Source organism: Cannabis sativa, chromosome 9 (genome assembly GCF_029168945.1).
Source record: "Cannabis sativa cultivar Pink pepper isolate KNU-18-1 chromosome 9, ASM2916894v1, whole genome shotgun sequence".
Taxonomy (NCBI): domain Eukaryota; kingdom Viridiplantae; phylum Streptophyta; class Magnoliopsida; order Rosales; family Cannabaceae; genus Cannabis; species Cannabis sativa.
In genome coordinates, this window is record NC_083609.1 from 4,914,112 (window position 1) to 4,941,810 (window position 27,699).

At 32.9% G+C, this 27,699-nt stretch overlaps 6 protein-coding genes and 1 non-coding gene across 7 annotated transcripts; 5 read left to right on the forward strand and 2 right to left on the reverse strand.

Moving 5' to 3' along the window:
* The first annotated feature begins 378 nt into the window (after nt 1–378).
* LOC115708412 (small nucleolar RNA R71) lies at nt 379–485 on the forward strand. Its single transcript, XR_004009914.2, has one exon. It is a non-coding gene; the product is annotated as a small nucleolar RNA R71 (small nucleolar RNA).
* A 6,398-nt stretch (nt 486–6,883) lies between these two features.
* On the reverse strand, nt 6,884–8,559 carry LOC115723063 (pectinesterase inhibitor 4). Its single transcript, XM_030652471.2, has one exon. It carries the CDS (start codon nt 8,397–8,399, stop codon nt 7,575–7,577), a length of 825 nt encoding a protein of 274 aa, XP_030508331.2. The 5' UTR covers nt 8,400–8,559; the 3' UTR covers nt 6,884–7,574.
* Nucleotides 8,560–10,674: 2,115 nt separating this feature from the next.
* LOC115722495 (uncharacterized) lies at nt 10,675–13,881 on the forward strand. Its single transcript, XM_030651715.2, has 7 exons — nt 10,675–10,864; nt 11,457–11,873; nt 12,150–12,798; nt 12,916–13,016; nt 13,099–13,188; nt 13,279–13,406; nt 13,521–13,881. The coding sequence occupies exons 2-7, from the start codon at nt 11,508–11,510 to the stop codon at nt 13,663–13,665; spliced, it is 1,479 nt and encodes a 492-aa protein (XP_030507575.2). The 5' UTR covers nt 10,675–10,864; nt 11,457–11,507; the 3' UTR covers nt 13,666–13,881.
* Nucleotides 13,882–14,171: 290 nt separating this feature from the next.
* On the reverse strand, nt 14,172–16,547 carry LOC115722496 (ubiquitin-conjugating enzyme E2 32). Its single transcript, XM_030651716.2, has 5 exons — nt 16,322–16,547; nt 15,536–15,667; nt 15,327–15,411; nt 14,888–15,051; nt 14,172–14,784 (listed from the first exon to the last, which is right to left on the reverse strand). The coding sequence occupies exons 1-5, from the start codon at nt 16,430–16,432 to the stop codon at nt 14,347–14,349; spliced, it is 930 nt and encodes a 309-aa protein (XP_030507576.2). The 5' UTR covers nt 16,433–16,547; the 3' UTR covers nt 14,172–14,346.
* Nucleotides 16,548–17,992: 1,445 nt separating this feature from the next.
* LOC115724160 (DELLA protein RGL1) lies at nt 17,993–27,605 on the forward strand. Its single transcript, XM_030653624.2, has 2 exons — nt 17,993–19,982; nt 25,860–27,605. Exons 1-2 carry the CDS (start codon nt 18,173–18,175, stop codon nt 25,964–25,966), a joined length of 1,917 nt encoding a protein of 638 aa, XP_030509484.2. The 5' UTR covers nt 17,993–18,172; the 3' UTR covers nt 25,967–27,605.
* On the forward strand, nt 22,081–24,232 carry LOC133031110 (cellulose synthase-like protein E6). Its single transcript, XM_061104433.1, has 4 exons — nt 22,081–22,219; nt 23,183–23,390; nt 23,725–23,937; nt 24,030–24,232. Exons 1-4 carry the CDS (start codon nt 22,098–22,100, stop codon nt 24,225–24,227), a joined length of 741 nt encoding a protein of 246 aa, XP_060960416.1. The 5' UTR covers nt 22,081–22,097; the 3' UTR covers nt 24,228–24,232.
* On the forward strand, nt 26,035–27,396 carry LOC115723500 (DELLA protein RGL1). Its single transcript, XM_030652996.2, has one exon. It carries the CDS (start codon nt 26,035–26,037, stop codon nt 27,394–27,396), a length of 1,362 nt encoding a protein of 453 aa, XP_030508856.2.
* Nucleotides 27,606–27,699: the final 94 nt, after the last annotated feature.

Below are 27,699 nucleotides of genomic sequence, written 5' to 3' on the forward strand. Positions count from 1 at the left end.
ACCGAAGCTGGATTTGAGGGGCAATTTTCAAAAGTATGCCCATCACCACAATACACACAAGAGATTTCTGCCCTTTGAATGGCAGCGGCTGGTTGCACACTTCCTCCCATATTCATATTCTTCAAAATGTTGGTCATTGAGGCCATTTGAGCGGTTAGAGCGGTCAAAGCATCTACTTCAAGAACACCCGCTACTTTTCGGCTTGTAGGAGCTCTATTAGTTGACCATTGATAGTTGTTGCTAGCTATCCTTTCCAAAATCTCAAAAGTTTCATTGTAAGACTTGGAAAGAATGGCTCCATTAGCGGAAGCATCCAACACCATCCTAGAGGCCGCATTGAGACCATTGTAAAATGTCTCAAGTTGAATACAATGAGGAATACCATGGTGTGGGCACTTCCTTAACAACTCCTTGAATCTTTCCCATGCATCACTAGTAGTCTCATCTTCCAACTGTTGAAAGGACATGATCTCGCTTCGAAACTTTGCATTTCTTGTTGGAGGAAAGTACTTTCTCAAGAATTTTTCAGCCAAGTCATTCCAATTAGTCACCGAATCGGGAGGAAGAGTGTTAAGCCATGCTCTAGCCCGATCCCTCAAGGAAAATGGGAACAACTTCAATCTTAAAGCCTCTTCACTTACTCCTTGTAGCTTGAAAGAATCACTCACCTCCAAAAATGAGCGAATATGGAGGTGAGGATCTTCCGTTGGCGACCCACCAAATTGACCAACCGTTTGGAGCATTTGAAACATGACGGGCTTGAGCTCAAAGTGAGGTGCTTGGATTTCGGGTCTCACAATACCCGGATTAAGCTCATTGAACATAGGGGCTGCATACTCTCTTATTGCTCGGGCTCTATCATCGGCCAAAGCAATAGGATTGGCTTCATTATGAGCACCCCCAATTTCAAACCCATCGGCCATATTGCAGTGTTTTTTAGCCTTTTGTTCCTTCCTCCTTTGTCTGAAAGTGCGTTCAATTTCGGGGTCAATAGGAGCAAGTTCAAGGTCTTCTTCTTGCTCGTTCATACACTAGTTTACACCTGAAAAATAAAAATTCAGCGCACCAAATAGGATTAAAACCTTAAACCAGAAAATAAATTGCAAAATAGTTGATAATACACAATTTTTAGTTTCAATCCCCGGCAACGGCGCCAAAAACTTGTTGTGAAAATTATATACGCAAGTATACGCAGTCACACAAGTAATAAAGTGATAAGTAAGATCGTCTCCACAGGGATTGCAAACAAAGTTTGATATAAAATCAACTAATTACAACTTAAAATAAAAAGAAATAATATGTAAATGGTTGAGTAATGATTCAAAATTAAAATTGACAAGAATTAAACTTGCTAAAATTAAAACTACTGCTGCTAGAAAAATTGTTTGCAAGATAAAAATATATAATATGGCAAAAATGGCTTGAATAACTAATTCCTTCTAGTCAGGTTTTTTACAAATAAGACAAAGATTGGTTCAGCATTACTTTAGCATTCTGCACAGAGATAACAACAAATTCCTCTAGGCTTGTGAGAATTTTCCAACACTCACAACTTTAGTTCTACCATTTAGCTTAATATATCCCTATATCAAACCAGCAAGCAGAACACTATTCAAGCATTAATTTGGTGAGTTATGCAAGGTAAATGAAATATTCCTATCCCACTTACAAAGAATAGCCTAAGTCTAGGTTTTCACTTGCTTCATTCAAGTTGAACTACTAGATCTAGCCCTTCCGGTACAAGATCTAGCTTAGCAAATTGTTATTCATGGCCAAAAAACAACAATCAATTAAAATGAAACTCACTTGAATGAACAAAGGCAAACAAATACTAAAGTAAGCTTAAAATTTAATCATACCCAACTTAGAAGTTCATAGTCATTCAAGCCTCAAAAGCTTAGCTCATATTCAAATAAAAAGATAAAATCCAAGCTAAAAATACTTCATCCATGGCTGCTGCCCAAATTTACAATCTCAAGAAGTTTTGAATACTAAGTACAAACAACAATAACAAAGAGAAAAATAAAGAAGACTATCAAGAAAGGGTAAAGAAAATTAAAACACTAGGCTTGGTCCCCTCTCTTTCTTCTTTGTTGTACTTCCTGCTGCAATTAAAGCTCCTCCATAGAAAAAATGGCAGCTGCCCCGTACTGTACATACAAGATGATGAAGATGACTATGTGTACTTCCTTTTTTTCTTTTCTTTTTCATGTTGGGTTTTTAGGGTACCAACCTCCTCACCCAAAATAGAAGCCCAAACTTTTCCACTTTGGCCCACTAGGGTGAGACTCCTTTCTTCCATGTCAGCTAGCTGATGCAATTTGAGTGATTGGACCGAAATTGATGAGGTGGATAAGTGAAATTCGTGATTCCACGTCACTGCCAGGATGCTGAATTCACTTCAGCATTGCTTTAGCATCGCTTCAGCAATCAACCCAGTTCCAGCTTGTATTCTTTTTCTTCCTTGCTTCTTTCTCTTTTACCTGTCAATTTAATTCCTCCTTTTTCAACAAAATAAGCACAGTTAATTGGAAAAACACACCCAACAATATCAATATTTACAAAACTCAAAGGTTAGATTACTAAATAGAAAATAACACTAAAACTAATTAAAGTTAAGCAAAATAAACACATTTTCATTACTCTCCTCACAATACTTTAGTTTAAAAGCATAAAAATTAACTCTATACCATAGAGTTATCACCGAATCACCAAAAACAATTTCGTTAGTTAAGGTGTACAGCAGTTCAGATTGTTGCGGTTTGAATTTAAACTGCAGTTTGATGGTTTCTATGAACAGTCCTAGTCAAGTGTATGCATATATTTATTTTTTCTTCAAAAATATATAAAACTATTTGTGACATAACTTTATATTTTTAATTTTATGCACTATATACTATATTTTTTTTCGACGAATTAAATTTTAAATATTATATTTTTTCAACTTTCGTTACTATCAGTTTGTTGACTGTATATGTTAGTATTGATATATGTTATTATATTATTAGTTATATTAATTTAAATTTTAGCATTTATAATATATTTTATTACTGATTTATGAATATGAAATATTACAATTTTAATAATTTTTTAATTGTATATATATATTTATTATTTATTTGAATTTACATTAATACGGGTAAAATTTTATGAGTTCGCCGCTCAGTATAAGTATAAGTTAAAAATAAATTTTGTAATATAATTTATTTGGTAGTTTATACAAAAATTATATTATTTTGGTTTCAAAATAATATTTTACTATATATATAAATAGATTTCATATTTTTTCTCAAAAAAAAAAAAAAATAGATTTCATATTAAGTTCTTTTATATATTTAATAAATGATCATCTTTTAATGGTAAGGAAAACAATTAGAAAAGGGAAATTTGAAATTATATGCATATTAGGGACTAAAATTGGTATCCTAATCTAAAACCATACATAATTTATAAAATGGGATAACTTTTACTTAAACCCAATTTTAGCCCCCTCATTTCTTCTCTCTCTCTCTCTCTCTCTCTCTCTCTCTCTCTCTCTCTCTCTCTCTCTCTCTCTCTCTCTCTCTCTCTCTCTCTCTCTCTCTCTCTCTCTCTCTCTCTCTCTCTCTCTCTCTCTCTCTCTCGCGTTTGAAATCGCACCACCCACGAATCCACACTCGAACGAAAAGCCCACCGAACCCACCACCCCACGGAGGGAACCCATCCACTGAGCACGCGACGAGTCTTTCTCCTTTCGGTTTTTTAATTTGTTTTTCTTATTGATTATGGTGAAAATGTTGTTAGTTGATAGATTTAGGTTGGATATGTGCATTCTTGATTCGATATAGGGTTAGATGGAGTAGATCTAGGGTCTGTGATATTTCTGGGCAAGAAAATTTGATTTTCTAGTTTGATATGAGCTTGAAGATGAAGGCCCGATGGTCTGATGCATGGCCCGATGTAGGGCCCGATGGTCTGATGCCCATTTTGGATTTTTTTTTAAAAAAATTCTATTTATAGGACTGGCCCGATGGGCCCGATGTAGGGCCCGATTGTCGGCCCGATGGTCAGATGCCCACTTTATTTTTTTTAATTTTTTTTTCATTTTATAGGATTGGCCCAATGGGCCCGATGGTCAAATGACTAGCCCGATGTAGGGCCCGACGCCCACTTTAATTTTTTCAATTTTTTTTTGTTTATAACAAAGAGAGAAGAAGAGAGAGGGGAGACGGTAATGTAAATGAGGGTATTTTAGGAATATTCTAAAATGTGTCATATCTCACAAATATTAAATGTTATGTGTTTAGAGAAAAAAATATTAGGTATATGTAAGTATAGAAAATTAAATTTCCCTTTACAAAAATATGAGGGGAAAAAAGTTAATTTACATCTTGATGGTATAAAACTTATTGTACAAAATACGATTATTTGGAGAAAAAAACAATTAAAAAATGAAACTCTAATAAAATATCATAAATTTTAACAAGATTTTTAAGAATAAATATCGTTGGAAATTTGATATATTGATTATTCGTACCTTAAAAATTCTCCTTCTTCTTCTGACATGGTTCTTTAGTTTTTTTTATTAGTCTTGTCTTTTGACGTAGTTTTTTAGTCTTTTCCTTTTAGTTTTTTATAGTTCGAGTCTTCTCTTCTGGCATGGGTTGTGTAGCTCAGAATCATCATAGTATTATGGTAGAAGCATTCAAGAAGGAGAAGATTGGATGTGTTTCAACCTGAAATTACTGAGATAATAGGCATTAAATAAGCATTGAGTTGGATTGCTACTCATTCGTGAGATAGTCATGTTGGAAACAAATAGCTTAATGTGTGTCCAAGCGATTTAGAGCGGTATTTTTATGTCTTCACAGTTTGGTCTTATTGTTCAAGATGTTCGAAATTTGCTTTTGGCTTTATCTTTTGTTGATTTGTGTTTTGTATAACAATCTGCAAATAAGTTGGCTCAGCTTGGCAAGAGACTCTTGTTTTTCTACAGGTCGTGTGCTTCAGTTGGAGGACTGTTCCTCTGAAGTACGTCCTATTGTTTTGAACGAATTTATTAATTAATAGATCTTATAATTTTTATTCAAAAAAAAAAATATTGTTGGAAATTTCATCAGTCAAATATTATCGAAATGTGTTATTGCTACTAGAAAAGTCATCAAAACTTGTCATCATTGTTGAAAAAATTAGTAGAATTTTTTAACACCGTCAAAAATGTTAACAGAGTTGTTATTACTACCGAAAAAATCATATGAAAAATCAACGGAGTTATCATCGTCATCAGAGTTAAATGTCGTAATTGGATATTAGAATTTAACACAAAGAAACTAATTACGTTTATCAACTAGTTAAAAATTTAAGACAAAAAACTAATTTTATAAAGTAACCAAAATAAAACTATTACACAAAAATCAATTATTTAAAATAACAAAATCATGCTTTGGTTATGTTAAAAAAATTAACAAAAATTGAGTTCATATTACCATTTTAAAAAATTAGTTTTTAATCGTCAGATTATTAGTTTTATTTTTCCATTTATTTAGTCTTTTAATGTGATAAAAGTCAATTTATTAAGATTATTTTGTTTTCTTATTTTTCAAATAGTAATTATATTTTCTTTATTTACGATGTTTTTCCTATGTTTGTTTTTGACTTTCTTTCAAATTAAAGAGCATAATTACTTTTTGTAATTTAATAGCTTTTATAATATATTAAGTTTTACTAGGCTAATTTTACTTGATAGGTTTTTGACTTTTTATCTTTAATGATATATTTAATTTAAGAATTTGATTACATTTTAATGGTTGAGCCAATTTTATCTCGTGATTGATTTCAATTTTATTTTCAATATCTTAATTGATCTTGATTATTATATATGATACTTTTTTAGGAAAAGATTTACGAAACTCATTAAATTACATTAAATAAAATGTATTTTTATATTATCACTTAATTTTTTCTTACCATTTATAATTCAGTGTAATATTTTAGATCTTCTTACTAGTATTTTTTACTTAAAATGTATGATTTTGTTTTTTATAAAGCTATTAATGATTTAATTTTCTTGTTTTATTGTATTTAAGGTTAGTGAATTTTTTGGTCATTAATTTATTAATTATATTTTCTTCTTTTAAGTCCTTACTTATGATCTTTATTATTTTAATTATTTACTTTCTCATTTTTTTTATTTACATTACAGTAAATTTTTTTATCATTAATTTATTAATTATTTTTATCTGTTAAGTCTTTGATTACAATTTATGTAATTGCTTGAGTGGTGGCTTTTTTGTATTGACCTTTAAATATGATTTAGATTATTTATGATTTTTTATTATCTTAGTTACATGATTTTCTATCCTTTTATTTACATTACAGAAAGTTCTCTATTGTAGTTGCTCTTTTTATGAGTCAAATTGTCTTTATTAATTTAAAGGTATTGGAATTATCAATATTGTTATTTTAATTATGACTAATATGGTTTTTTAGTTTTTATGGCACGTGTTTTTTGGTTTTGTAAGGCAATATATCTAGTTTTGTAAACGGTTTGTTTTTATTGATTTTGTAAGGCCAATGTGGCTAGTTTTTTTGTATGGCTAATGTGGCTAGTTTTCTTTGTACGGCCAATGTGGTTAGTTTTGGTTTTGTAAGGCCAGTATGACTATTTTAGTTTTGTAAGGCTAGTATGGCTAGTTTTTTGTTTTGTAAGGCCAGTATGGCTAGTTTTAATTTTGTAAGGTCAGTATGACTATTTTTAGTTTTGTAAGGCTAACATAACTAGTTTTGGTTTTGTAAAGTTATTATATGGCTAGTTTAATTTTGTAAGGTTAGTTTTTTTCTAATAATAACACATTAGATGTAGTGTAATCACCGTCAGGAATGGAGATGAAAATAGATAAGTATCACGTCAGAGAATTCTATGTGACTATTTATATAAAATTTCATATTTTATTTTATTTTATTTATAAGGGAAATTTCATTTTTTTTATTAAATATTTATTATGTATTAATTAATTTCTCTTTATTTTGCTGGTGTTTTACTAGTGGTTCGGAAGTGACAACTCTCAGTTTTGAGGTTTTCTTTTCTGATATTATGGTTTGATTGTCTAGCTCTCCTAGGGTATCTCTGCATGCTCTTAGGATAGACAATGAACTATTATAGATGGAAGAAAATCCTCTTCTTGTTGCGTAACTTTATTACTTTGTTATTTTAAACTGTATCAGTTACCCTAAAAAAAAAAATATAATATTTAATTTATCATTTAACAGAATTAAATATTTAATTAAAAATTTTACAAAAAGACAGAATTTAAAATAATATTTACCCAAAACAATATCAAGACATGTCATTTATGTAAGTAATTATTTTTTATAACAATTATTCAATTGATGTAGAATTTGATACTTAAATACAACAACAAAAATACAAATTAGGAGCAAAGCAACCGATTTGTTTTTAGCATTTCTCATATTAAACAACTGTATAAATCATAGTACTAAAATTACTCTAAAAATCTAAATAACAAAAACATGTATATATTATATTATATTATTAGCTAAACCATACATAAATTAAATATATAATTATATAATAATCAATTGATTAAAGAAGCAATGGCTAAACAATTACTAGCCATCTTCCTAAGCTTATCATCATACTTAAACAATGGCGAATCTCCATCAAAAGAGTCTTCACAATTCTCCGAATCAGTCACCACCGCACTCATCATACTATTCACCGTCCCAATATCTCGACTCCCCACCGCTTCATTAGCATTTTCAAGGTTAGAAATGGCATCATCATAGATCTCTTTACAGCTCTCCAACGACATCACATCTCCCTTCGACGCTCCCGGAGCCGCCGCCAGCTTCGACGCCATGGCCAGAGCTTTCTTGGCGTGAACAGTCGTCGCCTTAATAGCCAGACCCAGAAGAGAAATCGGCTCCGCTTTCCCTCTCCCACTCAAAAATGGGGTTAACGAAGCAACGCAGAGAGAAGGGTAATCGGTGTTGTCGCAGATTTTCTTAATCTCCGGCGGAGTTGTCGTCGGTGGCTGTGTGGGAATCGGCATTGATGATGAACGTGAGAAGATGTAGTCGTTGCTTTTGGGGTCGTCGTTGTCGGTGGTGGTGGTGGGTTGGTTAGGGTTTGGTTTAACGGCAAACGTTTGCTGAGATTTTGACGGTGACGGAAGTTTTGGATTCTGTTTTGGTGGGGTTGAAACAGAGGAAGAAGACGACGCCGTTTTGGATTTTGTTAAGTAAAGTCCGAAGAGTGTGTTGTTTCGGCTTACGCAAAATGCGGTTGGTGAGTTAAAGAGAATGAAGAATAAGAAGATGATGAATGAGTTTGAGAACAGTGGTGGTCGGACGCCATTGTTGAGCTTGAGCTTCATTTTAAGCTTTAGCTGTTCCTCCATTGTTGTTATTATGATTTTGGAAAGAGAGAATAATTAAGAAGAAAAATTAATAAAGAAGTAATATGGAAGAAGATAATGAAAGTAAGAATTTCTTTTCTTGTTTTTTGATTTTGGTTTGTACAAAATTGGTTGGTTTTGAGTTAAATTAGGAAACTTTGGAAATATTATTAGCCGTGTAAATATTTTGATGATCTTGCCTTATGTTTAGTAGTTTTTCTTTGTTTAGTGAAGATTTTTTGCTATTATTAACAATAATATTGATAATGCATGCTTATTTACTTAAAATAACAATTATAGGTGCATTAATCATTTATATTTCCTAAACTAGATTTTGGTAAGTTACTCTTTAAATTTTATTTTTTTCTAAATTGATTCTTAAATTATATAAGTTTTAGCAAATTGGTCTTTAAATTTTATTTTTTTTAGTAAATTAGTCTCTAAATTTTTCTTAGAAACATTAAATTCTTAATCTTAAATGATTGTATTTTATTTATTTATTTATTAATTTAGTTTTATATTAATTTTTAATATGCCAAAATATGATGAAAAAACAAATCAAAACATATTTTTTAAAATATATGGAAATAAGAAAAAATGTATATTATTTATTTATATTTATTTTTTTTTTTAAAATAATCATTCTCATCAAATATTTTGCGTTAACTATATAAGTTAATAAATTTTTTTAGTAAATTGCGGCATAAATACTTTCCGATTTTATACACTTAAATATTTAATGTTTATTTTTGGTGACAAAAATACCTAATGTTACAATTCTCTTACACCGTTATTACCACTTCCGTTATTAACTCATAAATATAGACACGTGGAGGGCCCAAATGCATTACATTTATTTATTTTATTTTAAAATTTAATATTACTTAATATAAAAAACTAAATATTACTTATTTTTTTAAAAAATAAGAGAGATGCAATACTAAATTAACATAGCTGAGTGAACCAGTGTAGTATATAGAATATGATTATCAAATTCAAGTGTCAATATCATATAAAAATTGTTAATGAGAACACGTTTTTTTTAAACAAGTAACATTTAGTTTCTGATATTAAGAATATTAAGTTTTAAAATAAAATAAAAATAAATGTAATGCATTTGAACCCTTCACGTGTCCATATTTATGAATTAACAAAAGTGGTAATAACGGTGTAAGAGAATTGTAACATTAGGTATTTTTGCCTCCAAAAATAAACATTAGGTATTTAAGTGTATAAAATCTGAAACATTATGTATTTATGCCGCAATTTACCCAAAACTTTTAGATTTTCTAATGGGAAATTTGAATTTCCATACTTAAAACACCTTATAATTTTTCCTTTAAATGCATAGTTATTAAAATTGGTCATATATGGCCACTTTACTAATTTTCCAAAACTACTCCTCACATTTGAAATCCTAATCTCAGCCTCTCTCTCAACTCACGGCAACCCACGAAATCCCCAACCCCCAGCAGACGTCGACCGGTCTCAACCCACGCTCAACCCACGACCGTCAACGCTCAACCCACGACCGTCGACGCTCAACCCTCGACCATCAACGCTCAGCCCGCGACCACGGTGGTGACCCGAAGCGAAAATGTCCAAGGTATGTTGTGTTTTTTTTTTGTTTTTTTAGAAAGGGTTAAAAAATTTATTTTGTTTGGGATTGTTTGTGAAACATTAATGTATTGGTTTAAGAATTTTTTTGTGAAAATAGGATTCGGATCCGTGAATGGAGAAGAGATTGGCGTTTCGGATCTGGGGAAGAAGATGGTTCGATGGTCCGATGGTCCGACTTTGTGGGTCCGATGGTGTCCGACTGTATGAGTCCGATGGGTCCGATGGGGCCAATGGAGGGGTCCGAATATGGGGTCTGACGGGTCCGATGGGGTTCGACGGGTCCGATGGGGGGTCCGATGCACGTGCGGGTTGGGAAAAAATGGGATTGAGTTATGTGAGGGTTATTTTTGAGTTTTTTTATAAAAGTGTCATATTTTTTTTAATTTAAAATGTATTGGTTTAAGAATAAAATATTAGAATTTTTAAAGTATAATTTTTCTAATTTCTCTTTGTAAATTCCCAACAAAAAAACAAAATAAATAAAGTAAAGCGGGCAGAGTCTCAGAAAGCAGGCCCATAGATCTGGGTGGGCTTTTACCATTATTTGAGGCCCATTCAAATGTCTGAATAATTCACTCCATAACAATGTGTGCTCTGCTCTCTATCTAATATCTACTCTTAAAGCTTTGAAGAAAATTTAAATAATAATAATAATAATAATAATAATAATAATAATAAAGAAAAGAAATGAAGATAAAAATGGTGAAAAATAATATGGCAGATAAAAGAGTTTGGGTCTTCTGCTTTTTCCTTCCCAAAAATGGCAAACCACACTCTCCTCCTCCACTTGTTTTCTTCTTTACTCCATTATTGACCTCTCATGCTTCCTCTCTTTCTTCTTCTTTCACGTAAGTTTTTTTTTTTCTGGCTCTTCCTCACTTTCTTTTTTATATATTCTTCTTCATGTTTGTTTGTTTCTCTTGAAAAAAATTCCTGGAATTGTTCTTTAACGGAAAATGTATTGTTGCTTATGAGTATCACTTAGCTTTCTGGGATGTTTGTTTGTGTTGAGCTTTAAGGTAGTCCATGGAATGAACTCTTGTACTAAAATGAGGGTCTGGAATTTCTGTTTTGTTGGTTAGGAAGTGAAGGAAGATAGTGAAAAAGGGTTTTGAGTTTTGTGATTTCTTTTCTATTTTTTGTTTGTAGAACGTTTTAAGCTTCTGTGTTCTGTTTTCCTCTGCACGTAAATGGAATATTGGGTGAATTTTTTATCTAAAATTTTGTTAACTTTTATTCCATTTTTGTAATCACTGACTTTTTTTTTTTGCCTAAGTAGTCTGCAATCTACATTTGTGTTTTTCTTGGTAATCATTTACTAGAAATCTTCTACTAATTTCTTGCTAGTAGTAGTAACTACTTGTGGTGTGTGTGTGTATATATATAACTCATAGATACTTTTATAGGTATTAACTCTTTGTAATTGAATACAATGTTCAGGTTAAGAGTAATGTTGTTGTTTGATTTTGATATTCAACCCTCAAATTTGTAATGATGGAAAGTTTGGATGGACCTGAGTTAGCTGTTATAAGAAAGAGAAGGAGTAACGCATCACGAAGGCCTCGGGTTGATTCACATTCACTTCTAGAAAACTTCAATCTTTTGACATTGTCAGCAGAGGTTTATAGCAATGGAGACAATATTAAAAATCAAGATATTGGGGATAATAGAGTAGCTGTTTCTGATGGATTGGGAAGAGAAAACAAGCTGAAGAAGTTGAAACTCAAAGTGGGTGGTGTTACTCATACAATCCATACCAAGTCCACAGATGACTTCTCCTATGGTGATAGCACCATTTTCAGAAACTCTTCTTGCTCTGTGACTGCCTTCACGACTCGGGAGAAGCCGCTTCCTCAGGTAACATGCTCTAATATTTTAAATCAGGCAATTACTGGCAGGTCTCATTCCACACAAAAGCTTTATTTTAGAATGTAACTGGTCAAATTATCAAGGCCTAGTGTAGTGATTTTATTTTGCAGAAGCACTTAGCTTTTCTGGTCTATGGTTGATTTTTCTGAAAGTTCACTCTAGGATATATTAATCAGTTTCTCACATTCGTGGATTGTGCATTGATTTTAATTGTGATGATAGTTTTTGGTATAAATAGCTATATAAATATTACTAATGATGCAGGATGACAAAAATGGAAATCATTCCTGTTCTTCAGATAAAAAGAGAGGTTTTGGAGTTAGATGGAAGGATATGTCAAAAAATGATTTTAGCTCGCAAAAGGGGCATGGTTCAAGGGGAATTCCTGCTCACCATGAACCTATTCGTAAGAGCAATCGGGTTCCTAAGAGACGAGCCTTGGATGCTAGATTGGATGAGGATGATGATGATGAAGATGAAGAAATTCGTTACCTTGAGAGGCTTAGGGCCTCTAAAAACTCTGGTGGCAATGAAAATGGGAAGGATTACAGAAGCCACCAAGAACACGTGGTTTTGAAGCTTCCAAAAAGTCGTTTGATGGTAGATGGGTTGTATAATGATGCTGTTGGAGATTATGTTTTGCCAAAGCTGGGAAGTAGAAAGAAGTCAAGACCGGAGAAAGAATTCGAGGATATAGACTACATGGCCGAAGAAGAAGTGATATCTGATGAGGAACCTGGATCTGCTGGGAAGAATTTAAAAAAGGAGTGTCCTAGTCCTTATGTGCAAGAATGGAAGGAATCAATCCCAACTACACGAACTAGAGCCATGCAGCAAGGCCAAGAGGTTTTAAATGGGTTGTCAGCGAGTTCTATTGACGTTTCAAATTACTTAGTTTCTTCCAAATCTAGAAGTAAGTGTTTTCTTTTCCTCTTTGTTGATTTTTCTTGTGTGTGTATAGCCCCCTGGTACGTATGCATGTGTAGTATCTAATTATCTCTTTATCACCCTATTTTTTGGCTGATTACAGGAAAAAAGGATAAGCCCTCTGAACTGGAACAACAATTAAAGAAGGCTGAGGCTGCACAGAAACGTAGAATGCAGTCAGAGAAAGCGGCTCGGGAGGCTGAGGTTTGTATACCATGCTGCATTATTATGGTTAACATCTCTTTTCATGAGGTTTCTTGTCTTATGAAGCATTTTATACTCTTAGGCTGAGGCAATAAAAAAGATACTTGGCCAAGATTCTGGAAGAAGGAAAAGGGAAGAGAAAATGAAGAAACATAGAGACGAGTGGTTACAGGTGATTGCAAATATAAGGAACATTCTTCTTTTGTGAAACCTTGCTATGATACATTGTTGACTATAAGTCTGTGTCTGTTGCTTCCTGCAGGGAAAAGCTGCCAATGCCCTCACACTTTCATCAAATACTGTTAGATGGGTTAATAATCCGAGTGGATCCATCGTTACATTCTCCGATGATATTGGCTTACCAAGTTTATTTAATCCAGTTCAGTGCAGGTAAACAAGGTTTTACTGTTCAACTGACAAGTAGTTCTAGCTTTATGTTAGAACTAGTTTAAATAAAACCTGTTATGCTTATGTGATGATTTATTTACTGGACATAATTTTCAGTTATCCTCCTCCAAGGGAAAGATGTGCAGGGCCAAATTGTACAAATACATACAAGTACCGAGATTCGAAATCTAATCTTCCTCTCTGCAGTCTCCAATGTTACAAGGCATTGCATAAGAAATTGCAGCCTCTTGTTACCTGCTGATGATCATTTGGTTCTCTAATTGTTCCCATATTAACTCTGCTAAGCATTTTTTTTGTACAATGCTCATCTCACCCCTTGAAAATTTGTAAATCCTGACACAACTCTAACATGATTAGTAGGATTTGGTTTGTATCGTACTGCCATATTTTACTGATTTTTTTTGAGATCTATTATCTGGAAATAATGTAGATATAAATTGCAAAATTTGATTTCTTACTCTGTAAGGCAATTTCATCCTCTCAAGTGAAGTTAGAGCAAGTTTGTTTGGTGGGGGAAAAGAAAAATAAAGCTAGAAAAAGAAACTATTAGAACAAGAATCTTTTTGCTAGATGTCATGTATAAATCAACATATAATTTAATTAAAAAGTATTTTGATGATTTCATAACAATCTGTGAACAAATTTGAGTAAAATTGTGGAGAAGAAAATACTATTTTAATACCTAATATTCCTTTGCTTTTTTCATTACTCACAAACCAAAACAGCGGTAACATCGCCCATGTCATATGAACAGTTGAATAATATATTATTATTATTACAATGTGTATTTTAAGATAATAATTATAATATGTTACAAATTATATAAAAAAAAAGGTTATAATAGATGTCTTTCTTTTAACTATATAGTATCAGTTCAGAATTTAAGCTTTCCACGCTTGTAACAAAAATCATCCCTATGATCTTAAGAATCGTTCATGAAAAAGGCACCATGTCCACTAGCTTTCATGAACTTCTTCAACAAAAGAGCCACAATTGCAATGGTAAGTCCAACAGCAGCCCATGTGAACATTCGATCATCGGCTGGTTTCGGGACCCTGGTTGTTTCTCGCCTATGCATCACCTGATTACTTGTGTCATTCGGTGGAGCCACAAATGATGTTCTCATCTCTGCAGGTACAGGTACAGGTCCGGCATTGGCATCTGCATGTACTTCCTGGCGTTCTTCAATGGCCGTCTCCTCTTCTGATGCATCGGGTAGCCCCTCTGCAACAGGCACGCTACTCACAACATTCTGAGAACTCGCCTGAGCATCATCCTCTTTAGAAGGTTGTTCTTCAGGTGCCTGCGATGGGCTGGGTTGAGGAACAGGAGGTGCCTTACTTTGCATATATTCATGAATCTGATAAACATTGTGTTAGTTATAGCACTATTAAGAGTCAGAGAATATGAATGAAAACTAGAAATTTTGAGCTAAATCATGCAAGTGAAACAGTCTAACTTGCCTCATCAATTAATTTTTGACGTTCAGGGGTACCGAATTTGGGTGGTGTATCCCGAGATTTAACAGCCAGAGCACGCCTCTCTTCCTTCTTGTAGTCTAGTGAGCCCAATGCACCATTTGGGCTTGTGGGCATAAATGCAATCAGTGCAACTAAGGCAGTCCGCACTGCCAACAGGAACAGCATAATTAATAAGCAATGAACACTTAACTGTATATGCCTTAGAAGTATAAAATGACTTTAATTAAAATCACACACAAAAAATATTTTGCAAATTGACTTTCACGGTCAATCATTGTTAAAACAAGTTATTATACTAATTTCACTTTCTCGGCATTATGACAAACTCCTCTCTAAAATCAAAGACAGAAAACTTCTCACCTAATAATAATATGCAAGCTAAGAAGAAACATTTTAAAAAAATAATAGGAAAGAAGTTTACCACTCCATGATGGCTGCCAGTGCTCAGGATGGTGATTTGATATGCTTAAACAAATTTTTGTCTGTGTTTCGAAACGACCGTTCGGCTGAAGCAGAAAAACAAAGAATGAACTCTTAGCATGTATCAGAGAAAAGAACAAGCAAAAGAGTGAAATGAATGTTATGCATGAGTGTTGACATGAGAAAGTAATTGATGATCACAAATGGTACCGTTAACAACATAAATGAAGGAGGCTTGAATGGATATTCTGCAGGCAACTGGATTCGTCCATGATAGATTCCGCCCTCAAACTCCGAATCACGGGGACCCCTGATTGCAAATTGCCATTCAAAAATATTTTCCTGTTGACAAAACTTTTTATCTTAGAAACTACACACAATCTGGGGATAAATGAAATCTTACATTCTTCATTAATACCAGAAGAAACTCAAATAGCAGTAATACAATGAACAAAAAAAATGAGAAGAACAAAGAAACAAAGGAAGACAATCGTAATGGTACATGATGATACAGTGTTGCCCAAACATGGAGATTTAAGCATATCATTACCATTGGAAATTTCCATATCCACACAACAAGTTTACTCCAAAAACCAATTATAATTTTCCTAACAATTCTTCGCATGGAGGATAAATAAAAACCATGAATTCAACAAAATCCGTAGCATTTCCCGTAAACCCTCAAATCAATTTTGAGTTTGAGCCCTAAATGACCCCAAATCAATTTAATTGAATACCCCAATTCTATAAAGTGCAATGTCTTCATGCCATCACCCAAAAAAAACTGTAGAATAACAAAATCTAATCCTTTCAATCCAAAGAATTGGTTAATTTATATCATTATAATTTTCTTCTAAAATAAATAAAAATCTTAAACCAAATAAAAAGCATTTTACGATATCAAAACCATAACTTTCTGACACAAATCAGCATAAAACCAATCAGAAAAAGGGGGGAAACAAGAAAGAAAGTGAAAAGGGATCGGAGAAAGAGAACCTCGATGGGTAAGCTCATGAAATCATCAGAGGGATTGGATTGCATCTCCTTAACCTCTTGTAGAATTCTCTTCACTGCTGGGTTCTTGAGATTGTACTTGTCTTCCGCCATCGCGATCTGATCTCGCCGAACGCACCACCACCACCGTCCGATGAAAAATGTGGCCGGAGAGAGAAGAGAAGAGAAGAAGAGAGAGAAGGTGGGTGTGAGTTTGGTATTTTGTTGATGAAGTTGTAATTAGACTAGAGTCAACCATGTTGCCACTCGTGGTGACACGTCATCTGACACGATTTTGCTTACGTGTTCGGTTTCTATTGGCTGTTAAATTCAATTTTGTGAAGGTGGATGAATGGAGGTGGTGTTTGCTTACTCATCATTAGTTACTCATTTATCTCACCAACAAAATTATCAATATTCTTCTTCTTTTCTTAAAAAAAAAAATGATTATATCAATAAAAATCTAAGTTATAATTTTGAGCAAGTGAGTTAATACTTAGGTGGCGTTTGGTTGGAGGTAATGAAATGAAATGAAATGGAAAGGAAATAATTTTTATTCCATTCCTTTGTTTAGTTGCATTTTAAAGTATTGGAATAGCATTCCAATGGAATGTTCTTTCCACTATTTTGGTGGAATGACTATTCCATTTTAAAAAGAAAGGAATGACCATTCCAATGTAACAAGAAAAAAAATTTAATAATTTTTTTATCAATTTTTTTTATGCATTTTAAATTTTATTCCATTCCTATTCCTATTCCCATTCCCATTCCTATTCCTATATTTTCATTCCTCCCAACCAAACGCCTCCTTAATTATTATACATATTTTTTTTAAGGTTCGGTAACAATTTTAAAAGTGAATTTTTTATTTTTTTAATCAAAATTATAAAAATATTTTTTGAAAGTTCGGTAACTGATTTTATTTTTTGTTTTTTTAAAGTAATTTTCGGGATACAAATTCTACCATATTTTTCTTCATCCTGCACCACTAATAGTATAGTTTTTTTTAAATAATTTTTTACGTAGATCAATAAAATTGTACCATGTGTACACTGTATCTATATAGATATACACATGCACAGTCCAATATGACATTTAACACTTAAAATGGATGGAAACGGTAAATTGTTAACCGTTTGTTAGTTTTGCGAATTTTACCGTCAAAATTTGAGTTTTGGGAGTTAAGTGCAAGCAAAGTGAAAGTATTAAGGATTTTGCCGCAATTAACCATTTTTATAATATTTCATGACAGTATTCGTTATAGTTACAACATCATCGTAACTGAAGTAAAGTTGTTAATATTCCAATTTATCACATGTTTAAAAAACTTTAAACATATTTTCGACACGGTAAATTATTTTAAATTTTTCAAAAATTTATAAGAATAATATTGTAACTATAACAAATACTGTTATAAAAAAAAAATTTTAAAAAGAATTCCAACATATATTTTCGGATATAAAAAGTAATTAAGAGATTGTAATAACAGCTTCACGTTGCACTCTTCTTAAAACAATTTATTGTCTGAATCCCCATTGGTGACATCGGTTGACAAGTTCAACATAATTAATCTCTTCAATATTTAAGTAAATTCAAATTTATTTACTAATTAAAAAAATATAGTTTGATACTCAATCTTAATCCAATTGGATTCACATAAATAAACTATTGAAACAACATAAAGCAGGCCATCTTTGTCTTTGATAACATCAAAAACATCATTATCATTGTCACACTAATTGCATTGATGTGTTTATTATAATTTATACATATAAAATATTATGTGTATATATAATCTGTTTTATTATCATAATAATTATTTAGTTGATTAGACAGAAGAGAACCCAGAAAGGAATGGATTTCAATTTTGAATTGCATGATTCTATGTTCTTCCCTGAGGATTTTAGTTTTGGGGGCATTCAAGATAACTTTTGTTCCACTGATAATAAAATTGTGGAAAAAGTTCAGCTTTATGGAGCTGAAGATCAATGGGGTTATGATTATGACCCAGTTGGGATTCATTCATTTTCTCCAGATTATGGTTATTACCCAGATGAGTACTTTGAACAAGGATTAATTTTATCCAAGTCTCAGGTACCAGAACAGCAGCAGCTTCAACAACAACAACAACAACAACAACAACAACAACAACAACAATCATTTTCTGTCTATGACATGTTTGATGAAATTCCTCAATATGAATCTGTCTTAAAATCCTTTGAAAAATGCATAGAGGAGGTTAGTGATGATATCCCAACTGTGATCTCAGTTGTTGGAGGCAAGAGGGATAAGAAGGAGTATCCTTTCTCTTTTGCAGCTTTTGAGCTCTTAAACAATCATGAAAAGGGGTTTAAACGATTGAATGGGGAAAGAATCATTGAGCCAAGTAATGATAATAATATTAATCAAGTGGCTGATGTTGCTGCTGCAGATCACAGAATATTATCAACTGAAGAGATTTTGAGGTTTGCTGGTGAAAGATTCATTCAGTCCTATTCCAAGCAACAGGCGGTAAGCCATCCTTTCAATTGGTCTTTCTCTGGCCTTAACTTTGAACAGACCAAGGATGTTGAGCTAGTTGGGTTGCTTCTAGCTTCTGCTGAGAAAATTGGGTGTCAACAATATGATAGTGCCTGCAGATTACTCCATTTTTGTGATGATTTGGCTTCGAATTCGGGTAATCCAGTTCAAAGGGCTGCATACTATTTCTGTGAAGCTCTTAGAGAGAAGATTGATAAAGAAAGTGGAAGAAATACATCAAAGGGTTTGGGGAGAATCCTTGAATCTTTTGATCTAGACAAGGCAATGATGGTACCAGATGAGCCTAAGCTTGCATTTCACCAAGGACTTCCTCTTTCTCAAGTGGAAAAGTTTGCAGGAATCCAAGCCATCATAGAGAAAGTTTCTGAATCAAAGAAAGTTCATGTGATTGATTTTCGAATCGCGAATGGTGTTCAATGGATAGCCTTAATGCAAGCTCTAGCAACTCGCCATGAGTACTTCCCCATTGAAAGTTTCAAAATAACAGTCATTGCAACCTCTTCAAAGCATGTTATGGAGGAGACTGGTAAGTGGTTGACCAACTTTGCTAATACTCTAAAAATACCATTCTCTTTCAATATAATTATGGTATCAAACATGTTTGAGCTCAAAGAAGATAGTTTCGAATTGGACAACGATGAAACAATCGCAGTCTACTCTTCTTTTGCATTGAGGGGAATGATAGCACAGCCAGCTGAATTGGAGTCACTCATGAGAGTGATCAAAAGCTTGAATCCATGTGTTATGGTAATCACTGAAGTTGAAGCAAACCATAACTCACCAGCCTTTGTGAACAGATTCATTGAAGCTCTTTTCTTTTATGGAACACTATTTGATTGCCTTGAATCTTTCATGAAGAGGAATGAACCGAATCGAACTGAGGTTGAAGCAACTTATTGTTTTAAGGCAATCAGAAACATTGTGGCCACTGAAGGAAAAGAAAGAAATATAAGAAATGTGAAGATTGATGTATGGAGAGCATTCTTTGCCAGGTTTGGAATGGAAGAGCTTGAACTGAGTCCATCATCTATATACCAAGCTAATCTCATTGTCAACAGATTCCCAAGTGGGACTTATTGTACTCTTGGAATGAATGGAAAATGCCTTATGATGGGTTGGAAAGGTACACCACTTCAATCTCTTTCTGTTTGGAGATTCCATTAATGATGTAGCAAATAGAAACCAGTTCAAAATGTTACAGAGCTTTCAAATTTGACATATATTTACATTTACAGTTCACATAATAAATTCAGCTCCATGTTCATTGTGTAATGATACCATTAGATAGTAGCTCTACATTTCTGATTTCATTTTCCAATATCTGCTTGATTATAATGATCATTTAATCAAAGTTTGTACAATTTGATTTTTTCAATTTATGTTCTTAAATTGCCATAATTAGACCACATCATAACAACTGAGAATACAATTATTGTATGATGTGTGTGTATATGTGTTTGTTTTCTCTTTCTTTAATTTATTTTTACATAAAAATTAGCACCTAAAAAAGATGATATGAGAGTGACAAACGATGCAAACAAAGACCATAACAAAACAAAAAGCTTACTAATGAATGAATGAGATCAAGAGCAATAAAATATTAGGAATTACAGAAATGACAAATGTCCCTAGAAAGAGCTGTTTGACCAACTGAAAATATCGCCCTGTGCCTGTGGATTTGTCATATCTTTATATATTAAAAGTGCCTATCTAACGGCAATTCTTGGTTTAACAGAATATACTTTACAAATAAAAGAATATTCTGTTAAATTTAACGCCAAAAGAACCGTCCACCATTTTTTTTAAACGTTCGTTAACTATCCCCTTCTTCACACGATTCTTTTCAAATGGCCTAAAGCTAAGCCATAATCTCACTCTCAATCCCAATCCCAATCCCAAACATCTTTTACCCATTCCACATCAATTGATATACCCTTTAAACACTCCCTACAACATAAATTCCAATCGCAGGTCCGGGTGGTGTTGGTGTTAGTGGTGCTGCTTGCTTGCTTTTGCCTTCTCAGCCCAACAACGATCTCACCAACATAAACGACTCCTCATCTTCTTCCTCCGATCACCTTCTCACCAAGCTCGAAGACGGCATCCACCGTATTATCGTGCGCCGATCCGCTCCCGATTCGCTCCCCTTCAGGCCTGGATCATCGTACTGGGTCCCTCCCCCGCGATCCCGTAAGTGTGGGCTGACCCAGCTGGTTGAGAAGCTTGCTAATCCTTTGACTGAGGAGGAATCTATGTCCACCACCACTGTTAGGGGTTGGCCTTCTTCTAATTATTTCGTTCAAGGTATGCACTCTTATCTTAATTATGACGAAAATGATAATCGTAAAAAATGAAAAATTGTTCCTTTATTGGATTGGATCATCAAATTTGGTTTGATTCCTATATGGTATGTTTAATTTGGTGACAATTTGATAAAAATATGGATTTTTTGTCATGGATTTGATTACATTTTCAATATTTATGTCTTTTTGGATTTGGGATTAGAAGAATTTTATTCATATAAATATTTATATATATATATATACATATACATATGGATTTGGGTTGAGAAATTGAAAAATGTTGTCTTGTTAGATGGCATAAACTGGTTGCTTCACATTTCAAAAATGTTCTAATTTGGCTTAAATTGAGCTTAAAATACTTGCTAATTTTGATCCATACATTAGATTTTGATGCAAATTAAGGCATTTAGTTAAGGTGACAGAGCTGTAGTAATGATGGATAAGTAGAATAAGAAGCACAAAGTGCATAGTAGCCTCTCGGGGCATTTAACTTGAACATGTATTCATGATAATGAGGGTGTTATATTTTACATGTGGAAGTAAGTAATCAATAAAATGTATTTTTTGTTTTTGAAAAATTAATAACTTTTTCGTGTCATGGGGGCATGCATGATTATTGTTGTTGTTGTTTCATTTATTTCTTAAAGAAATTTTTATATTGTTTGTATTGTGTGCTTGAATTATCTATCACCTTTTCCCTTTTATGTTTGTCCTTCTGTCATCAAGTGCTACTATCGACTTGACTAAATTTTCCTTAATATTGTAGTCTATACTTCATTTCAGCAATGCATCTTAGTACTTGAAATTTTAGCCCATCTTTGAACAACTATCAATAAACTTAATTATTTGCTTTTATTTGTTTGTTTCAGTCAATTCATCTTCGCTCCAGCATGTCAAGTTTGGAGGAGCCCCTGGGTTTTGACAAATTGCCAAGTATGAGTACTATTGATAGGATGCAGAGATTTTCATCTGGTGCTTGCAGGCCAAGAGAAGATAACATGGGTATGGGTAACTGCTGGATTGAAGGAAGAACTTGCAGCACATCCAATAGTTGCAGGTGAATGAGAATTATTCTGTCTGCTTGTTTGTTCATATGATATGCTGCTGCTTTTCATTCTACATGCACAACCATTTTTGCTATATGTTCTTTCACAGATTTGTGTTTACATAACGAGTGATCTTTTTTTTATTTGAACAATGAATACACCCCTGTGATCTTTGTTTTTGTTTTCTTTTTAATGTATGTTATTGTCTTTCTATTTAATGCACTAACCAAAGACCTTGGATTGGAATGCTTCTTATTGCATGGTTCACTTTAGCTTTTCTTGCACAAATTAATATTAATTTGATTCGCTTACTGTTATCACTTGTTTTAGGTCTTTTGTGTACCTCAATCAACCTTCAATACCAGTACAGAACAAAATTAATGCTTTTTCAACAGACAACAGAAATTGCTTTTTTAGATTAGTGGTTCTCTTTTTGGGATCCCTTCTTTCTAACTGTGTGATGGAAACTTTTGGAATGAATGCAAAGTCATAAATTGATTACATTCATTGTGCATGCGTGCACACTTCATTTTAATTTAAGTGTGATGTTTAAAGTAAAAAGTTAGTAAGAGGCTGATGAATTACTTTGAAACAGTGTTATTGCTCAAGTTGATTTTTATCTATTCATTTATTCTTTTTTTCCCTTTTTTCTGGGGTTCGTGGTACAACAAGCAAGATGAAAGGGAGATGCACCACAGTATTATTTGTTGATTCTTGTAGTTAAGCATAACAGTTCTTTATAAGAAAATATCATTGCACCTGCCTAGATTTGCTTCATGATTTTATTTAGATGATGAAATTATTTGCCAAAACTTTCTGTTTGCATTTCTAGGAAATAACCAAAATTTGTTTCTCTGAATTGTCTTACATTGTATTGTCATTGGTTCAGTTATTTCACTTCATGTTAGTATTCTTACATGTATATAACTATAATCAATTATCTAACATGAAAATATTATCTGTTATTTATGCAGTGAAGAATATGAAGGGTCTGCAAGAGAGGCATTTCCATGGGTGAGACACACAAGAGACTTCTCGCAGGGCGACACTCTAAATTGGAGAACTTCGAGCTTAGGCAGGAATCCCAAGATTTTCGAAAATGGTTGTGATTCATGGTATACTCCAGATCATCAATATAATAGCAAGTATAATGACAAAGAAAAACAGGGTCTATCAAACAAGGTAATTAGGTATTATGGTTTCAAAGTGAAGAACTGCTGTAATAGCGTGTTGACAATTAATATCTTCTTCTATCTGTTTCGATTTTTTTTTTTTTTTTACACTTCTACATAGTAGCTTCTTTAGTGGAATTATGTCTATTTTAGGACTTATTAATAAATTGAATTTTGTAATTTACTGTTATGTACAATATATGCATCTTGATATTTATTTATTTCTACATAGTAGGTTCTTTAGTGGAATCTCTTCTTATATTAGTAAACATGATCTTCACTATGGTGAGATGACAGTCCGCGAAACATTAGACTTAAAAGCTAATCTTTCTGTGTCCTACTAGATAAGACTATCGGCCCAAATCAGCAATGCTCCGATAATTCTCAACGTGGATTGTGACATGTATTCGAACTACTCAGAATCAGTGAGAGATGCAATGTGCTTCTTTTTGGATAAAGAAAAGGGTCATGAGATTGCATATATTCAGTTTCCACCGGCATTTGAGAACCTCATAGAGAATGATATTTACAGTGGTTCCTTGAGACTTATAATGGAGGTAAATTTGCCCATAGCCAGAGATTTTGAGCACCCTTTTCTTTAATTTGATTTCATAAGACCAAACCAATGCATGTATATGATGATCCCAAGGTTGATCTTCGAGGATTTGACTCTAATGGAGGGCCTTGCTATATTGGCACCGGGTGCTTTCATAAAAGGGAATCTCTTTCTGGTAAAAAATACAACGAGGCAAGTAATAAAGTATTACTCGAGTGGAAAAGAAAGAATGAAGATAAGGGAATTAGTGCAGAAGATAAGCATTTTACTATGAGTTCAAAGTACAATTAATACACCATTCAGCTGAACCAATGGAAGAGTAGGAAGAAGTTTCACTATACTTTTTTTAGTTTTTCAAATAACATTCCATTTATTAACATTTTTTTAATAATTTTTCCTTCTATTTTAAGATCGAACATTTTCTTTAATTTTAGTTACATAATGTTTGTTTTAAATTTTGCAAAACTTATATCTTGTTCCTCTAAATTCTCTATAAGTAAATAATAAGTATTATTTTGTTATGACTTAAATATACCTAATTATATTTTACTAACCAAATATGATAGCACACATATTACTTTCATAAAACAAATCATTCGCATGATCATACATTTAGATACAATCTAAATAAAACAACAAAGAACTAAACTCTAAATAAAACTAATATTTACGTGCCTTGGCACGTAACTTCAAACTAGTATATATATATATATATATATATATATATACATATACAAATAATAGAAAAAACTGTGGGGATAGTGATTGTCTTTTGTCACTATCACCTATTTTTAGTATTTTCTTAATAAATTTTCAAAAAATCCCGAATAATTTAAAATACTGAAATTATGATTCAAACAACTAATTGCAGGACACTTGTTTTAATACTTATACACGCGTAGAATAAACTGTTTGAATCATGATTTCGACATCTTAAACTAAAACTACATAAATTATAGGCGGACCTAAGGGTGTTGAGAGAGAGCTAAAGCCTACCTTGAGATTTGAAAATATATTAATATACAATTGTTACTTTCATATATACATAGTAGTTAAATAAAACAATTGGTTAAGATGCTTTAAATTCAGATAGACCATGTTTTGAATTTCCTTGCTTTTTTTTTTTTTTTTTTTTTTTTTCTTCTATGTGTATCTACATTTTATTTATTTAAAAAAACAAATGAAGTATAAGGTTCAAACTAGAATCAAACTTATGACTACTAGAATAGGAGGATGTTGCTAAACCATCATTCCACTTAAATTTAACTAGTTATTTATTGTTTTGAATTATATTAAATGTCTAACTACGTCCACCCTAAAATTCAATCCTAGGTCCACCACTGTATAATATTTCTTCCTATAAAATAATACTATAGTGGTACCCTGTATAGTATATATTTTTATATGTAAGTATATGAAAGAAAAAAGCTGTGGCTTTCTTTTCTGTCAAAACGCGTATTGTACATGAAGTTAGAGAAATTTTAGTCTTTATACCTTCTTTCTTACTAAAGAATTATACAGAGTTTATTTTATAGTTGTTGACTGAACTAAAGCTCTTGTTTTCTTTTATTGGACAAAAAATAATTCTTTGGAGAAATCGTTTGAACACTCCTCCAAAACATCAATTTCAACTTAAGGCTTTACATTATATAATATAATATAGTAATCAAACTATTGGCCACTCTTATAGTAAAAAACAAGGATTGTATCAGTTATATAACAACATGATCATATGCATTAGAGAGCCTCTCTGTCTCTGCTTACTTTCTCACCAAGTCAATCAAGGTAACAAATTTTTCTATGTGCTTTTCAATTCTTCTTTCTTATATTTTAAGTAGCTAGATTTGATGTCAATTGTTCATTTCCTTAAACACCATTTTAAGCATATAATGAAGTTTATAAAACTATTTTGCTTTTAAACAGTGTTGCTGTTGTCACTTGAGACATGTTTGGAGAAATCCCAGTTGTGGTTTCAGATGTTGAATCCAAGAAGAAGAAGAAGAAGAAGAAACAATGTTCCATTTCCTTAACTTCTTCTGAGATCTTAAGGGGCAGTAGTAGTAGTGTAGTAAAGAAGATGAAGAAGAGAGAGAGAGTTATGGAGGAACCAAGTTATGGTAATACAGCTAGCAATGTAGGGATGAAATTGTCAACAGATGACATTTTGAGAATTGCAGGAACAAAATTTATTCGATGTTTTGATTCCCAGCATGCTGCTGACAATGCTCCTTCCATGATGCTCAGGCACCCTTTTGAATCATCTTTTTATGGTCTTTCCATAGAAGAAACTAAAAACGTTGAGCTTGTGGAGTTGCTTCTTTCTTGTGCTGCGAGAGTAGACTGTAAAAAGTTTGAACTTGGGAGCAAATTGCTCGGCCAATGTGAGCTGTTATGTTCTGCAACAGGGAATCCAGTTCAAAGAGTGGTTTACTATTTATGTCAAGCTCTTAGAGAAAGGATTGACAAAGAAACCGGACGACTTATAGTGTTAAGTTTGAAGACTGTTCAGCTGACCGTTGAGCGGTTTGATATTGATAAGGCGCTCATGACTCTAAATCCCTCTCTCCATGCCTATCACCAGAATATTCCGTTCTGTCAGCTGGCTATTTTTGCAGGAATCCAAGCCATTATTGAGAATGTCAGGAAAGCGAAGAAGGTTCACATAATTGATCTAGGAATAAGGAGCGGTTCACACTGGACTGTCCTAATGCAAGCTCTTGCTTCTTCTTGTCATGAATCTCAACTCGAGCTTCTCAAGATTACTGCTGTGGGAACTTCTGCAAGATCTGCAATTGAGGAAACAGGAGAGAGGTTGTTGAGTTTCGCCAAGACAATGAATATACCTTTGTCTTTTAAGATAGTGATGGTACCAGACATGTCCCATCTTAAAGAAGACCTTTTCGAGCTAGATTGTAATGAAACAGTAGCTGTCTACTCTTCATATTCACTTAGGATCTTTCTTTCAGAGCCAGATCAATTGGAGCATTTAATGAAAGTGGTAAGGAACTTAAATCCATGTGTGATGGTTTTAATTGAAATGGAAGGTAACCATAACTCGCCAGTTTTTGTTAACCGATTTGTTGAAGCCCTTTTCTTCTATGGCACAATGTTTGATTGCTTTGAAACTTGTATGGAAAGGAATGATCCTAATCGAATGCTGTTTGAAGCAACTTATTGTTTTGAGGCTATCAGAAACATTGTGGCCACTGAGGGAGAGGAGAGGAAGATAAGAATTGTAAAGATTGATGTATGGAGAGCTTTCTTTGCCAGGTTTGGAATGGAAGAACTCGAGTTGAGTCCTTCGTCTATATACCAAGCTAATCTCATTGCTGACAGATTCCCAAGTGGGACTCACTGTAATCTTGAAATTAATGGAAAATGTCTAATGATGGGTTGGAAAGGTACACCAGTTCAATCTCTTTCTGTTTGGAGATTCCATCGATGTAACAATATAAACTAGTTTAAAAGGTTATAGAGCTTTCGAATTGATAGATTCTGCTCCAAGGTTATTGTGTAATGATCGTAGTTACCAACAGATATTAGCTCTAGATTCCTAATTTCATGTTACAATGTCTGCTTGATCATCATTTAATCAGTTTTGTAATGATCATAGTTACCAATAGATACTGCTCTTGAAAGTTTGTTATATGATGGGGTTTTTTCCTTTTATTTATTCATCATTTTTATATAATAATTAGCACTTAAAAATGATGATGAAACAGTTAGAGAATGAGAAACCAAGAAGACAAAAAAACTGTGTACT

What these genes read in the sequence shown, in the direction of transcription:
- LOC115723063 (XM_030652471.2), bottom strand. Translation starts at nt 8,399, where the DNA reads ATGGAGGAACAGCTAAAGCTTAAAATGAAGCTCAAGCTCAACAATGGC.
- LOC115722495 (XM_030651715.2), top strand. Translation starts at nt 11,508, where the DNA reads ATGATGGAAAGTTTGGATGGACCTGAGTTAGCTGTTATAAGAAAGAGA. An exon ending in AAGCGGCTCGGGAGGCTGAG is followed by an intron (nt 13,017 to 13,098) that starts GTTTGTATACCA and finishes TTATACTCTTAG; the next exon opens with GCTGAGGCAATAAAAAAGAT. An exon ending in ATAGAGACGAGTGGTTACAG is followed by an intron (nt 13,189 to 13,278) that starts GTGATTGCAAAT and finishes TGCTTCCTGCAG; the next exon opens with GGAAAAGCTGCCAATGCCCT.
- LOC115722496 (XM_030651716.2), bottom strand. Translation starts at nt 16,432, where the DNA reads ATGGCGGAAGACAAGTACAATCTCAAGAACCCAGCAGTGAAGAGAATT. An exon ending in CTGGCAGCCATCATGGAGTG is followed by an intron (nt 15,052 to 15,326) that starts GTAAACTTCTTT and finishes TCCTGTTGGCAG; the next exon opens with TGCGGACTGCCTTAGTTGCA. An exon ending in GTCAAAAATTAATTGATGAG is followed by an intron (nt 14,785 to 14,887) that starts GCAAGTTAGACT and finishes AATGTTTATCAG; the next exon opens with ATTCATGAATATATGCAAAG.
- LOC115724160 (XM_030653624.2), top strand. Translation starts at nt 18,173, where the DNA reads ATGGATTTCAATTTTGAATTGCATGATTCTATGTTCTTCCCTGAGGAT. An exon ending in CCTTATGATGGGTTGGAAAG is followed by an intron (nt 19,983 to 25,859) that starts GTACACCACTTC and finishes GCTTTTAAACAG; the next exon opens with TGTTGCTGTTGTCACTTGAG.
- LOC133031110 (XM_061104433.1), top strand. Translation starts at nt 22,098, where the DNA reads ATGAGTACTATTGATAGGATGCAGAGATTTTCATCTGGTGCTTGCAGG. An exon ending in AGCACATCCAATAGTTGCAG is followed by an intron (nt 22,220 to 23,182) that starts GTGAATGAGAAT and finishes TTATTTATGCAG; the next exon opens with TGAAGAATATGAAGGGTCTG. An exon ending in AACAGGGTCTATCAAACAAG is followed by an intron (nt 23,391 to 23,724) that starts GTAATTAGGTAT and finishes GTGTCCTACTAG; the next exon opens with ATAAGACTATCGGCCCAAAT.
- LOC115723500 (XM_030652996.2), top strand. Translation starts at nt 26,035, where the DNA reads ATGGAGGAACCAAGTTATGGTAATACAGCTAGCAATGTAGGGATGAAA.